This window comes from Lampris incognitus, chromosome 13, assembly GCF_029633865.1.
Source record: "Lampris incognitus isolate fLamInc1 chromosome 13, fLamInc1.hap2, whole genome shotgun sequence".
In the NCBI taxonomy this organism is placed as follows: Eukaryota; Metazoa; Chordata; class Actinopteri; order Lampriformes; family Lampridae; genus Lampris; species Lampris incognitus.
Genome location: NC_079223.1, coordinates 8,854,158 through 8,869,261, shown reverse-complemented (window position 1 = coordinate 8,869,261; position 15,104 = coordinate 8,854,158). Strand labels below are relative to the sequence as shown.

At 43.8% G+C, this 15,104-nt stretch overlaps 1 protein-coding gene across 1 annotated transcript; it reads left to right on the top strand.

The window, feature by feature from the left end:
- The first annotated feature begins 304 nt into the window (after nt 1-304).
- On the top strand, nt 305-13,203 carry LOC130123137 (non-structural maintenance of chromosomes element 4 homolog A-like). The gene is made up of 10 exons (XM_056292264.1): nt 305-500; nt 1,514-1,594; nt 2,440-2,570; nt 2,895-3,046; nt 8,331-8,430; nt 10,440-10,530; nt 10,611-10,705; nt 11,310-11,358; nt 11,491-11,582; nt 13,138-13,203. Exons 1-10 carry the CDS (start codon nt 305-307, stop codon nt 13,201-13,203), a joined length of 1,053 nt encoding a protein of 350 aa, XP_056148239.1.
- Nucleotides 13,204-15,104: the final 1,901 nt, after the last annotated feature.

Sequence of the window (15,104 nt, the reverse complement as noted above, 5' to 3'; positions counted from 1 at the left end):
CATTTATCAGATCACACACCCGTCCCCACCCCAACCAAACCCCCACCCCCGCCAAAATCTCACTCTGAACTCAGTTCAAAACTTGAGAGCCCTGCTTACGGGTGTGCAGGCGTTTGGGGAAGCGGTGAAACGTCAAGGATTTATCTCTTTCCCTTCTGGATGGTACACAGCAGTACGACATGTTGCTTCCAGCAGTGTTTTCAACGAAGTAAGAAGGGGGCGTGGCTAAGTTCCCACCGCTTGGTTTTTTTTAAAAATCCAAGATGGCCGTGGTGGCGTGTCGGACTCGCGGCGTGTCGGTGAAATGAGGAGAGGTCGAGGTGACGGTACCAAGGAGGCCTCCCAGGCCCAGCAGACCTCTGCCTGCGGCGGCGGGAGAAGCGACGAGGGTGGCGGGGTGGACCTTGGTGATATTTTAGGTGGCGTGGCGGAGGACGACGACATAGACAAGCGGAGGGACATCAGGAGCAAATACATGGGCCTGATCAGCTCTATTCAAGGTGAGCACGGATGGAGGGGAAAGTTCCGGTGTTAGTGGGGCTGAGTCAATATGTTGCTCGTGTTACCTTTATTTTATATATATATTTCTCTCTTGGTGAGCATACTCAAAAACCTGTGTGTAATATTTCCTGTTATAGTCTGTATATCACCAGCTTTATGTTTAATGAGTGAATTGTGGCGATACACATTTGAGGGTAGATTCACCAGGGGCCGCTGCCCCTTTAAGGCAGACATTTTAGAGTGCTGACGTAGGCGCTGCTTAGGGTTTCCGGGGCGGAGCCATGTTTGCAGCAGCCTAGCGGTTGGTTAGCTGGTCGCCGGGAGAGATGCTGCTGTGTCGGTGTCGTTTTGTGTGGCGAGTAAACGGAATTAACTCGACTCCATCTCTCCGGCACTCCCACAGAATATTATTTCCGGTTACCTGTTGTAGCAAGGGGGACTTCAGTTAGTGACACACAAGAGACGCGGGAGGGGCGCCCGGTAGCGTAGCGGTCTAGTCCGTTGCTTACCAACACGGGGGTCGGCGGTTCGGATCTCCCTGTTACCCCCGGCTTGGTCGGGCGTCCCAACAGACACACCTGGCCGTATCTGCGGGTGGGAAGTCGGATGTGGGTATTTGTCCTGGTCGCTGCACTAGCGCCGTCTCTGGTCGGTCGGTCGGGGCGCCCCCCGACGCGCCACCCCCCCCCCCAGAGAGGGGATGGAGCAGCGACCGGGACGGCTCAAAAAGCGGAGTAATTGGCCAGATACAACTGGGGAGAAAAGGGAGGAAATTGAAAGGGAAAAAAACAAAACAAGAGACGCAGGCGTGACGTGGCCACGAATTCGCGGCGAAAGTTGAGCAGCGCTTGTAAATGAGGAGTGAGACAGCTCGCCACTGTGTGTGAATTGACTGTGCCCCATGCTACTTTCTTTAGTCTGTGAGCAACCATCTTACAGCTGCTACATTAGCCCTGTGTCGATACGCACATCTGTTGTACTCTTGCAACTCTCTTAATATGTGTTTTTGCAGAGAACAGAGAGGATTTGGTGAGCCCCACCAATGACAAACTCACAGAGATGTTAGATGTGGCCAACAAACTTTTTAAAGATGGTAGGTGACACAATGGAACTAAACTGCACCATCCAGGGGTGGGCAACATGATCTAGAGATGGCCGGTGTGGGTGCAGGTCTTTGTTCCAACTGAGCAGTTACACACCTGATTGCATTAGTCAACCAATGGTCTTGTTCAAACCAAGCAGTTACACACCTCAGTACAAATCGAGGTCTTTTGCAAAGACTATTGGTTGACTGATAGCATCGGTTGTGTAACTTGCTTGGTTGGAACAAACCCCTACACCCACACCAGCCCTTTCATATTGCTTGCATCAGGGCTCCAAGCTTTAGAGAGCCTGGAAATTTCAAGACTTGGTTTTCCAGTCATGGGAAAACACCTGGAAAAATAATAAAATGCATCAGATGTCATGGAAATGTTGTTGAGGTCATGGAAAGTTGTCAAGTTAGATTGTAAAAATTACATTTTACCCACTAAGATTGCATATTTTTAACAATTATATCTGCTTAGATCTCACAGCAGTACTTGGAAGTCTGGGCAGTGTGTTCAGTGACCAGGCAAACGTTACACAGTCCATCTGGAAACTGCTAAGTCTTCCACAGAATATAATGAATAAAATAATGACCCGTGAACAACGGCTGTTGTGTATATCCAAGTGAAAGTCCGGGAAAATTATTTCTTACAATGAGCAGGGAACCCTGAAGCAAAACAAAAATGTAAACAGTAAAACTATGTCATGAGCAACTCAATTTTATTCAAAAGCTTTTTTTAAGTGCTGGGAGATAAAGTCGTAATGTAAGATACAACTGTAATCTAGTAAAAGAGTTTAATCAAAAGTATGCATGTCATGCAGTTGTACTTCTGACAATGTGCTTCTTGGCAGTACGTCGGCCTCGAGAGGCAGCTGTGGATGCCCAGTTCCTTGTTGTGGCCACAGACGTGGGTAAAGAGAAGGCTGACGAACTGTGTGTTGAGGGCCTTGCTTTCAACACTTGTGTCTTTGCTGAGCATCTTGTGAGTCTGAGGTCAGATATTGCAGCACGGTGGTGTGACGGTGTGCACAGCAATCTTGCAAGAAAGAGGATCCAAGTTTGAGTCCGGGTCCTCCCTGTGTGGGGTTTGGGAGGGTTTCCTCCCACATTCAGATACTCCTGCCAGTGCCTCTGACCAAGGCAAATGCAAAGAATGAATTTCCACACGGACTAAATAATAATGCCAGTTGATACACCATAATTATTACAGTGAATTATTTGTTGTTTTTTTAGCGCAAATATCAGACAAGTACTCTTACATATGCCACACCATTTGATGGTCATGTGGAAATGGTTTGTCCGACAGCTGTCCGTCATGGGTCTTAAACGACTGGAAAATGAAGAGGAAGACCAGGAAAATGGATTTGAAAATGATGGCTACCTTTGCAAAGATGCCTGGCATAGGTTGGCCAAAAGAACACAGAGCTGTTTCATAAACGTCCCCACCTTCCACTACATGTGAGTAGCTTATCACCTTATATGTGACATCTGGCTTAAGTATAAATCCTTGGTGATTGGATTGTAACGTGACAGAGCAAAAACACATCATATCCAGTAGAGATGTCCCTATACCACTTTCTCACTTCCGATACTGATACCACAGCTTTGGCTGTCTGCTGATACCGATATCAATCCGATATTTTGTTTTGCTCTTGTACTACTACTACTTTCAGCTGCTCCCATTAGGGGTCACCCCAGCAGATCATCTGGTTCCATCTCTTTCTGGCCTCTGCATCTTCCTCTGTCACGCCAGTCACCTGCATGTACAAATAATAATAATAAAATGCATGGAAGCACTTTGCTTATGATAGCCAATTACCCACCTAAAAACATCTCACTCAAATGGAGAACAAACAAATACTTCCCCAGTATATAGTCCACAATAACAGTTGGTTATGAAAGACTGCCACCCTTTATTCAAACACTAACGGGAAAAAAAACAGGTACTGCAGTACTTAAAGCAACCAACAGGTTTAAAGTCAAAACAATTTAAACGGCAGCATTGTAAAAAAAAAACATATAAAACTATCCCTTACAGTGCAGCTGTGTGCAAATGGCCCTGTAAAACACAACTTAAATATGTATAACATTCCAAATAAACAACATAACATTAACAAACAGCTGACCTAGCTGCTTTATTTTTAAAAATTGTAAAAATAAAACAAAAATCACTTTCACAGGTGCCATTTCTCTGTAGCAAAGCTCTTGAACATATTAAGTTTGCTGACATAACCATGAGGGGCAGATTCTTCTTCAGCAACATAAGCTTTTCAGCGGTCTCGGCCGTCAGCCTGCTTCTTCTTACATCAATAATAATTGAGGCTGTGCTGAAGAGCCTCTCACTCTCTACACCTCTACACTTGTGCGGGGAGCACAGTGAACTTTAGCTGCTGTGGCTGCCTCAGAAACAGCATGAAAGTATCTCTTTAAAAACAGCTTTGGCCAGTGTGAAAGGGGTGTAAGTCTATAACATTTTACAACCTGAACCCAACAACAAGTCAGAGATACAAAACACACTTTCTGTTATAACAACACTTTTAATGAGATAGCCATAACAGTAGGCTTGACAGTGTAATACTCCCGACATTTTTCTGACGATGAACTAACTGTAATAAACCGAACAAAGTTGCGCAATTATAACAGCAGCACACATTTCGATAAACGAACAATTTAAATGAAAATAAACGAATGGTCTTCTACAGAATAAAATGAACTGTAACAAATGGAACAAGGTAGCGCAGTAATAACGGCAGCGCAGCGTACATATTAATAAACGAACAATTTTTTCCCAAACATTCAAATAAAAATAAATTTAAAAAAAGTTAATCACTTGTAATTTGGAATGGTGAAGGTGTCCCCCTCTTCTCCAAGCTGTTGTGCAACGGTGACTCCTGTACGGCTCACCTCTGTTACTTTGGTTTCCAATACGAAGGCACAGAGTTCCTACTCCTGAGTTATAAAGTGACAGGTGACAGCCATGTACACCTCCATTCTCACCGAGGTCCAAATGTCCGTTGTGAAACTTGAGGCATTTGAGTTTTCAACGAGACTTAAATTTTGGTCTCGCGTATTGCTGTACTTCAGAGACGGGGTGTGTGAAATACTGTAGCATTTGGGTACAGTGTAGTCGGGCTCCATCTTCTTCATGAATTTTTCTGAAGCCTTCGACTACGTTAATGGGTGTCACATCCATAGTGACGAACTCTACTATGGCATCTGCTATGTCTCTCTTTCTTTTCTCCGTTCTTGGTTTTTGAAACCGTAGGGTCTGCTGTGTAGTTTTTGGTGTGGTTGAAGATGTTGATGGCTGCAATGCCTGGGGATGCACCTATGGACAAGTTATTATTGGGCTTTTTTTATGCTGATAATATCCACAGTCCCAGATATCCCCACATTTCTCCTTATGTTTTATTGTAACTATTTGGATCAGTTGCAGCTATTTTCCAAGTGCATGTTTTTATCGGCCATCCATTATCCGAACCGCTTATCCTGCTCTCAGGGTCGCGGGGATGCTGGAGCCTATCCCAGCAGTCATTGGGCGGCAGGCGCGGAGACACCCTGGACAGGTAATGTTTAAACGGCGGATAAAAGCAGCTTGATAATGGCTACCTTCCGGTGTGGGAAGATGGCGGCGCGGACTTGTGTTTGCAGCGGCCTCACTCAGTACCGATTATGCAGTGTCTCTGTCCAGTGTCTCTGTCCAGTGTCTCTGTCTACGTCTTAAGTTTGTGTCATCGTGTGAAGTTTTTAATTTGATCGTCGATTTGGCTTGGCTGGGACAGCTGGCGCTGGATTGGCTGAGAGAGCCTGGTCTGCTGGCTCCTGTGGGCCCGAGGAGGAGACACACAGGGCGGTCTGATGGTATGTGGAAGCGTGGCAGGCTAAGCTAACTGCTAGCCCACGGCCCTGCCCGAAAGCAGACACCGAGGTGGTCTGGCGGGGGCGGCCTCGCCCAGCGCCAACTGTGCAGCGTTTCTGTTTGCGTCTGCGTTTGTGTCGTCGTGTGGAGTGCGGGGGAGGTGTGTTGAAGGTTTCTGGCTGGAGAGCTGGCGATGGATCGGCTGGGGGAGCCTGGTCTGCTGTATCCGATGGGCCCGGGGACCACGGCTCTGCCTGGAGCTGTGCCCGAACGGAAGTGGGGCAGGCAAAGCTAACTGCTAGCCCATGCAGACCGGCAGTTCCGACAGTCATCCTGGCTGGCGTTCGTTCTCTGGACAGTGGAGTCTTTGGACTGTGTTGCACTGGGTGGACCGTGTTGTTGGCTGTTTTTATTTTATTTTTTTGCTTTGTTCTCTCTGTTTTTGTATGATTTTGGTGGTGTTGTTTTTGGATATGTGTTTTTGTCTTTTGTGTTGCACTGCTGTGGGCTGGGGTAAACGGAATTTCGTTTCTTTTGTGTACGTATTACATGAGATGAAATGACAAATAAATTGTTCCTGATCATTCCTGATAATAGCAACTGGAAAACAGACATGAACTAAACTAAGTTTGCTAGCTAGTATAGTCTCGGTTTTTTACATCATATAAGAATAGCCTACTACTTAAAGCATTCAGGTGATTTATCGCACTTGTTGTGCCACCGTGGTGGGCCAGTTTTATTTGGCACGCTGCCTTGTCATTGCTAAATTTAAAGTGTCGCCATACAGCTGAGGTCTTCGGCATTTTGTCTTCCATTTATCAGCAAAGGTGAACTGAAGCGTGATGTCATTGCTGTGAGTGAGAGAGATGTCAGACACCACAGCTGAAACAGTATACATTTCCACTTTTTAACAGTGCAGTTAAAAGGTATAAATAGAGTACAAGAATGGGCTGACAAATGTATTTTGCAGTTCGACTTTATTGATAGCCTGCATTTAGCAAAAAAATAAAAAATAAAATCCAAATGCCAAAATTGAAACTGAATACCTACCCAACGAACGAATATCCGACTAGTCGGGTATTCGGGTCCAGCCTTAGTAGCTATGTTGTCGTCATCATCCTGGGCTGCTTGGATGTGCTGCTCTTGGCACATGGAGTGCTCCTCATTGGGGCACCCGGTAGCGGATGGTGGATGGCAGGACGTCGGCCATATCCGTGTCTGTGACCTGCATGCATGGCAGCGGGGTGCTGTTCGGGTGCCTGATGGAGGCGCAGGACAGCCCATCATGCTGGAGGTGCTTGGCAGGATGCCGAGTGCCCCCGGCTGGTCGCTGGGGGTGGGTTACCGTCCGGTATCGTGGGCCGATCCCAGGGGGTTCTGCTTCGCCACTGTAATCCTGTGTCGGTCTTGCTGTGGCTCGCCCTTCTCTCCCAGTTCTGGAGCGCATACACAGCGTGCCGTCTGGGCGGAGGCAAGGCAGGCCTTTGAGTTCTAGCCTGTGACACGCCTACCCCTGCTTCCACCTCGGCTATGTCCTGAAATTTTAGTCCCCATCACACTACCTTAGCGCACACACACACATACACACACATTCACATAAATCATACTTCAAACAACACCCACTACCAGGTCAGGGTCGGTTGGCAAGGAGGGGGTTGTGAGTGGTTCGGTGCGTTGGTCTGTTAGTTGCGGGGCCCGGCTGTGGGCTGGCGTTCTGTGCTTGGTGTCCGCAACTCAGGTCCCATGCCTGTGAGTGCACCTTTTGCCTTGGGGTTGGTGGTGGGGGTCCGCCTCAGGGGTGCCTGGCTTGTGCTTTTGGGGATTGGTTTGTGCTCCTCGGGGGAATGCGGGTCTGTTGTCCTGTGGACTCGTGGCCCCCTTTTGGACTCGGGGTTTCACTGAGGTTGCGTTGCTTTGGGCTCCAGCTGTTTTCTCGATCGTGGGGTTTCTGCACGACTGCGGGCCCGTGGGTGGCTGCAAAGCCTCTCTGCTGCTTGGAGGCACTACGATACATTTTTGTTCTCAGACGCCATAATTTATTGGGATTAAGTCCATGCACTCACAGGTGGACACGTCACGTACACATTGGTTGACACGTCACATGCACATATATACACTGCTAGTATCTGCCTCACACGCTTCCTGGATGACTTCCTTCTTTTTAGTCCTTTTGTCCTCTTTTTTCATTTTTATTTTTTAGTGTTCTCCTTTGTTGCTACAACTGATATCTAAACTGATATCGATAAGGTCAATTTAAGTATGTTTTGTCGAACACATGTCAGTGTCTATTTCTATGTCTGTCTACCAGATGTAATTTTTCATTTCTAAGTTTTCTTGATTCACTTGTAGTGATTGTCCCCTCTTGGAGAAGTGATGCTGATTGGTTGTTTAGCTGGCGGCTATAAATGGATAACAAAAACTCTGTGCGCTTGTCATCCCACAGATCATCCAAAGGATGGCGTTATTATAAGCGGTTCTTGATAATTAATAAAGATTGCCTTTGCAGGTGGCAAACCTGAACTCCACTTGCAGATTATCTCAGTCCAGGACACATTGGCATACAAGTTCTCTGTGTTGTATGCCAAGCCTGCCGACAGCACAGGTTAAAAAGAAAGAAAGAAAGGAATTGACAACTGTGACAAGTATCCGCCAAGGACTGGTTGCGGTGTTTCAGTGAACTCAGTTGTGTAGTCCTAATGAAAAAAATAAAATTCTTGTATTCTGTTCTGTGCTCAAAGTTTGTGTCTTTTTGGCTTATTACTGTCCAGTTGTAGATCACAAAAACATCCTGTCTTCTTACTGCCTGGTTATGACTGTTTTTTTTTTTGTTGTAAATATACTATGTCTCATTCACTCTTTCATTACTGCATTTCTTTTCCTTAGGATGGGTTCATTTCATGCAGAGCCCCCTCCTCCGAAGCAGCGGGTACAGCGGCAAAAGCAAGCATCCAGCATGGAGGCCAAAAGAATTATGCCCACACAGGTACATTATCTCTTATAAGAAAAATGGAGTCCGCACACTTGCTCAGATGCTCCTGTAGACTTTCATTATTTTTGTTTCAACGACATTTCAATTCAGTTTGAATAACTCAATCTTGACAAAGACCTGTGTGGTTGAAACATTGACAAAAAGAATTAATTTCTACAGGAGCTTGTAAGCGTGTAGGCTCTATTTTTCTTGTTCTTTGTTTGTTCGGCAGTTAAAAAAAGTTTTGTGAATGCAGCTGATCAAACCTATTTTTAAATAGATTATCTCATACAAACACGGTCTTGGTATATACAGTAGAGCTGGGTGATATCGCCAAACTCAAATATTATGATATTTTTTACTAAGTACCTCAATTGATAATGTCACGATATTTTGGGGATGACTATTGGTGCTTCTATAAGATACATTACATGACCAAAAGTATGTGGACATCCAAACATCACACCCATAGGTGTTTGTTGGACATCTCATTCCAAAACCATGAGTATTAATAATAGCCTCCACTCTTCTGGGAAGGCTTTCTACTAGGTTTTGGAACATGGCTGCAGGGATTCACTCCTATTCAGCCACAAAAGCATTACTGAGGTCAGGAACTGATGTTGGGGAGAAGGCCTGGTTCACGGGGTTGAGGTCAGGGCTGTGTGCCGGCCAGTCAAGTTATTCCACACCAAACTCTGCAAACAACGTCTCTATGGACCTCGCTTTGTGAACAGAGGCAATGTCATGCTGAAACAGGAAAGGGCCTTCCCCAAACGGTTGCCACAAATTTGGGAGCATACAGTTCTCTAGATTTTCATTGTGTGCTGTAGCATTAAGATTTCCCTTTACTGCCACTAAGGGACCTTGGCCAAACCATGAAAAACAGCCCCAGACCATTATTCTTCCTCCACCAAACTTTACAGTTGGTACTATGCATTTGGGCAGGTAGTGTTCTCATGGCATCCGCCAAACCCAGATTGGTCAGAAAGACTGCCTGATGGTGAAGCGTGGTTCATCACTCCAGAGACCGCATTTCCACTGCTCCAGAGTCCAATGGCAGTGTGATTTACACCACTCCAGCAGATGCTTGGCATTACACATGGTGATCTTAGGCTTGTTTGTTGCTGCTCGGCGATGGAAACCCATTTCATGAAGCTCCAGATGAACAGTTTTTGTGCTGACGTTTCTTCCAGGGGCAGTTTTGAACTTGGGATTGCGCGTTGTAACTGAGGACAGACGATTTTTACAGGCTTCAGCACTTGGCGGTCCTGTTCTGTGGTCCAGTGTGTTCTACCGCTTTACGGCTGAGCTGTTGTTGCTCCAAGGCTTTTCCACTTCGCAGTAACAGACGTAGAGTTGACTGGGTCAGATCTAGCATGGCGATCTAGCATAACTTAGTGCTTGAGCTCATGTGAAAACAAATAAGTAATAAAGCTCTGCAAAATAATAAAGCTCTACAACATTCTATCAGTCTATTAATTTTGGTTAATTTTGTTACAGAAGAAAAATAACATTAATTTTGCTTTAATTTTTCCTGTTAGTTTGTTTATTACTGGGAATCATAGTCTAAATCAACGGTCCTGTTCTGTGGTCTTGTGTGTTCTACATTGTTGCTCCAAGGCTTTTCCACTTCGCAAAAACAGACGTAGAGTTGACTGGGGCAGATCTAGCATGACGGGAATCTGACAAAATTTGTTCTGTGGCAATAACTTAGTGCTTGAGCTCATTTGAAAATTAATAAATAATAAAGCTCTGCTAAATAATAAAGCTCTACAACATTCTATCAGTCTCTTAATTTTGGTTAATCTTCTTACAGAAGAAAAAAAAATTATGCTTGAATTTTTCCTGTTTGTTTATTACTGCGAGTCATAGTCTAAATCAACTTTCAAACATGATGTATCCTATTTCCAGGCTATGAAACGTAAACAGCCCCATTCCACACAAAATTCAGAACTCATATGTTGTGTCACAGCCACCCTGCGCAGAGCATATTATAATGCACCATGTGGATTTTTATCTTTCAGCTGCAGAAAATGGAAAAATCCCACCAAGAGGCTACTGAGGAGGAAGTGGAGAGGATACTAGGATACTTGAGAGGTTACTTTGAAGAAGACTGTGAGTTTAAGCCCTGTATTAAGGCATTATTTCAAGACTGATTTTTCATTATTAGTCACTAATCTCTCTGTCTCTCACAGCAAGTTCACCAATATCCTATTATGAGTTTGTCATTGACCCCAACTCATTTTCTCGGACAGTCAAGAACATTTTCCACACATCTTTTCTGATAAGGGTGAGTAACCTGTTCTTCAACGGATGCATGTTAATTTTAACGGCTAATGCTGATTTTCATAATCAAGGAAACGCTGGGTTATTCTGGGCCAGAACCCAACAGCTGAAGTGCAGCCCTTGCATTTAAGTCCAATAGACAAACATTAAATATGCAGTGACTATCTGACAATTCTAATGTTAAAAAGACACCTTTCGTTTAAGAATGGATTCACTCTTGTCTTCATTAACAATGGTTTTCTATCTATTGGAGCCTATGTTACTATAAAATGGATATCTCAAAGATTCTCACTGCAATAAATGTTACTATCTTTCACCAAACGAGGTGACACAATGATGCTTCAGCCTATCGACCATTGATGAAAGCCCTTACATTTGCAATAATGCAGAGAATTACAAGCTTATGTGGCAATATTTATTCCACTTTGATTTGAGTTTGAAGAAACCTAAATTACATGCATATAAAGCACACCCCTCTCTCACTCTAACACATTAGTCAGGTGTGTCCTCTGTCCTGAACTTAATCTGTTATTACATCATAGAGAGCCCTTTGGTTTTCCCGAAGGAAAAACTGGATTCTGAAGCCTCAATTTATGTTTGATTTGCAGGATGGTGTGGCAATGATGTACTTAAATGATGACGAGTTACCCTGTCTAGGTGAGAGGGCCTACTTTTATTTGACATAAAGGATACATTAAGGAATGATAACTTTTAATGAAAAAGACCACAGGTTTATACGAATTGTATTACCAGGGTTATTTATTATGCATGTTTTGGGGGGTGTTCTAGCTCCTGTGGTGGAGGGGGAGGCGGAAAGTGCAGCAACGGGAACGAGACGGCGTAGACAGTGTATCATCTCTATCAGCCCCAAGAGTTGGAGGGTAAGGCGCTAAAGGCATAAAATCTGATCAAAACCTTCATATTTTAGAACTCTATTTCAGAAGTGTTTTTCTCATTGTCTAAGCTAGTCTAATCAGTATTAATAAAAATGAGCAAATCTTTCCCCAAAGCTAGGAACCAGAGAACAAGGCCCTAAGTCTTTAATGTCATCAAGATCTCAGTTAAAATACTAGCTTCTCCATAGCAAGCTGGTCTCAGATCAATCCCGTTATTCTAAGATGTACTGCTGCATGCATTTTGCTCACGGTCATGCCCGTGGTTTGTCCCTGTATAGCTTGGTGCTTTCTACAAACACCTTCCTTTGTCAGCCATATGTTGTAGCAATGCAGAGCAAGACTGTAGGCTACTGTGGCCCCAAGTGCACACAGGCAGGAAATTACCCTACACATCTTTGTCCCATTGAATGCACCTTCTCTCACTAATAACCACTGGTATTACCATTAGTCATAGCTATAGACTTTTGAGACTTGGACTCGAGTCAGACTTAAGTTGCGAAAATCTGGACTTGCAAATCAACTCAGACTCGTTTGCTGTGAGACTTGACGTAATAGTGACTTGACTACTTTAAGATTCGACTTGACTTAAGACGTGAAAGCAAAGACTTAATCAAATTTGGCCTTTCTTCTCGGATGTACCAATTTTATGATGACAGTTGGCAATGGAAATCTTGTCGGAGGACGATCCGCTGACTGTGGAGCAATCCCAGCTAGAGGAGCATTCACTACAGAATTCTTCATATGAATCTTATAGTTTCTCAGTGCAGTGAGTGGGCGCCTCACACTAGAAAGCCTGTGAGGCTGCAGATAGGCCTACTTGACCTGTCTAGTAATGTGCATCTTGCTATTGTTGTTGAGATTTATTCAGTTCTAGACAGGTATGCAGAAATGAAAAGCGAATAAAGTAAAAACAAAACCGCTTTGGAAGGAGAATGTCCAGAAAAACAAGACTGGTCCGGTGTCATTGTAATGGACATGGTCAGCATTCAGAGACCTTAAGGACTTGTGTCTTGACTTGAATTGAAGTGAAGGTTGAATTGTGACTTGACCTGAATTACCTCTGATATGACATGAGATATGACTTGAACTTGCACCAAAATATTTCAAAACAGCTCTGCCATTAGTGCCATCAAGTTTTAAGTAGCTTGGCCAGCTCAGCCCTAGTTCATTTTATGGCATAACTTGATATAACCTAAGCAAGTTATAGTGAGTCCTTTGAGGACTGAGCAAATATAATGATGTTAACTTAACAGTTCATAACAAGTTTTATATGGGTTTGCAGTTTTGATTAGTTTTCATTTCATGTAAACAATCATAATGTACGTTATCTGTTATTGCCATTTCGTCCTTTGTTTTAGAGTTAATGTTCCTCTCACTTGTAGCAGCTGTAACTTGTACCATACATTACGTAACCACAAATTGCTAAGTTCTATAGTAAGCTGCCACAAACATATTGTGATCAATTACAAAACAGGAAAATGTGCAGCCGTCATGTTCATTGTTGTCAACAATTGTTTTTTTTTCTCCTCTCTCTTCCCAGGAGCTTATTTGTTTGTTGGACATAAGAGAGCCTTTGATTCTACCACAAAACCCAGAGAATGAGTGATACACCGTACCCTTATAAAATGCAACTTTATTGATAGGTTGATTGAGATACCACAATAAAAGCATTGTAATCACTCAAAAACCAATGACTTGAGGTCATTACTCAACTTACTGCTTCCGTCTATTTTTAACTTCTTTTTAGATTGGTTAAATAATAGAAAGCATGAAAACAAAACAAGTGTTTTGTTGGAATTTAAGGCATCAGAGGAAAACTGAAACAATAAGTTATAAAGAGTATATATATATATATATATATATATATATATATATAAAAAGTTAATTTTTTCCCCCTCGTACTATTCAATTAAATGTCTTGTAGTGTATACAGGACAACGTCACACTATCTGATGTTGAAAGTGTAACACATTTGAATGGAAAACAAGCCATGTTTGGAGTCATTTAAAGTGGAGGGACTCCTGCAGAACTACCAAAATGAACAGACAAGGCGGCATTGGCAGTAAATAGACTCCGAGGGCATTAAAAAAAACGTCAGTACTTGGGCTGTATTAGTTGTGGTCATCCAATCTCATGACACTGAACATGTTTTCCTTTTCCTATTGAGTACACAGTTAATGTATCATGAGTTTCACTTGCTCTTTAGACATGGTTGTAGTTGTCTTGGTTCACGTACACACTGTTACAGAGTGAGTGCAGAGGAAACCCTAATAAAACAATCTAATCTAATCTGACAATGGAGTCCTACAGCCACACCAATTACCCAGTGATGACATTAGTCCCATAACTGGTCAGGAAATTCATACCTATTGCTACGGGAATCATTAAAAGTATATCAAAATCAAAAATTCACCAGCTATGAATGGGTATCACTGAATGTATAATGTAACCGCAAGCATGAGTTGTGACAGCATCCTGACCAGCTGCATCTCAGTATGGTAGGGCAAGTGCACATCAGTAGACCAGAAAGCTCTGCAGCGGGTCGTCGAGGCGGCCCAGCATATCGCCGGTACCCAGCTCCCAGCCATAAAAGACATTTATCGCAAATGCTGCCTTCGAAGGGGTCTCGGCATCAGAAGAGATCCCACCCACCCCAAACATGGACTGTTCTCCTCCCTGTACTCTGGGAGGCGCTACAGGAGCCTCGGAGCCCGTGCATTTCCAGGCTCAAAAACAGCTTCTTCCCCCAAGCTGTTACCCACCTGAACCTGGCTACCCACCGAATGTAAGTATGTTTGTATTTGTGCTCTTTTTTTGTTACTTTAGCTTTTAGTCTTCATCTGTATATAGCTTTTAAACTACGTTTGCCATGTTTGTCCATGTCTCACTGGCGAAGCTGCAGCCCGCATTTCGTTTTTACACATGTGCCTGCACATTGTTTTTAATGACAATAAATTGAATTGACAGGGTTTCAAAAGGGTGTCTGTCATTTAAAGAGCGTGTGCAGCTACATTTCAAATTCGAGATTTTCATTGAATTAAGTTTTTCTCTGTGGAATGTGTTGGGTCTCTTTTTGTATTGGAAGAGAAATTGTTCCACTCAAACAACGCCAGAACCGCTCCCTTCTTTAACACTCACCGACCTGTCTCGGACCCTGGCTCGTGAACATCCTCTTTTTTTTTAAAATGCCTGCTTCCAATGCGGATACGGTGGCTAACGGTGAAGTTGTCCCTCCGGATAGCGTCAGTCCATTTTCGCCCGGTTTCCGCGTCGGAGGGAGGTATGAAAACTAAGTACTTTGTTGTACTTACTGGAGGCTTGGCACAAAGGCACACAGCAATGTTCACCTGTCGTGCTATCGGTACGTTGAAACTTAAACTTCTGTTTCTGAGACGGCATCGCCATTTGACAAAAATCATAGGAACCGAACCGTAAGGATAGCGGAGCGGAAGTGAACAAGCTGGCAGAGATTTTACCGGAACTACGTCGGCACCACTGTGTGCATAT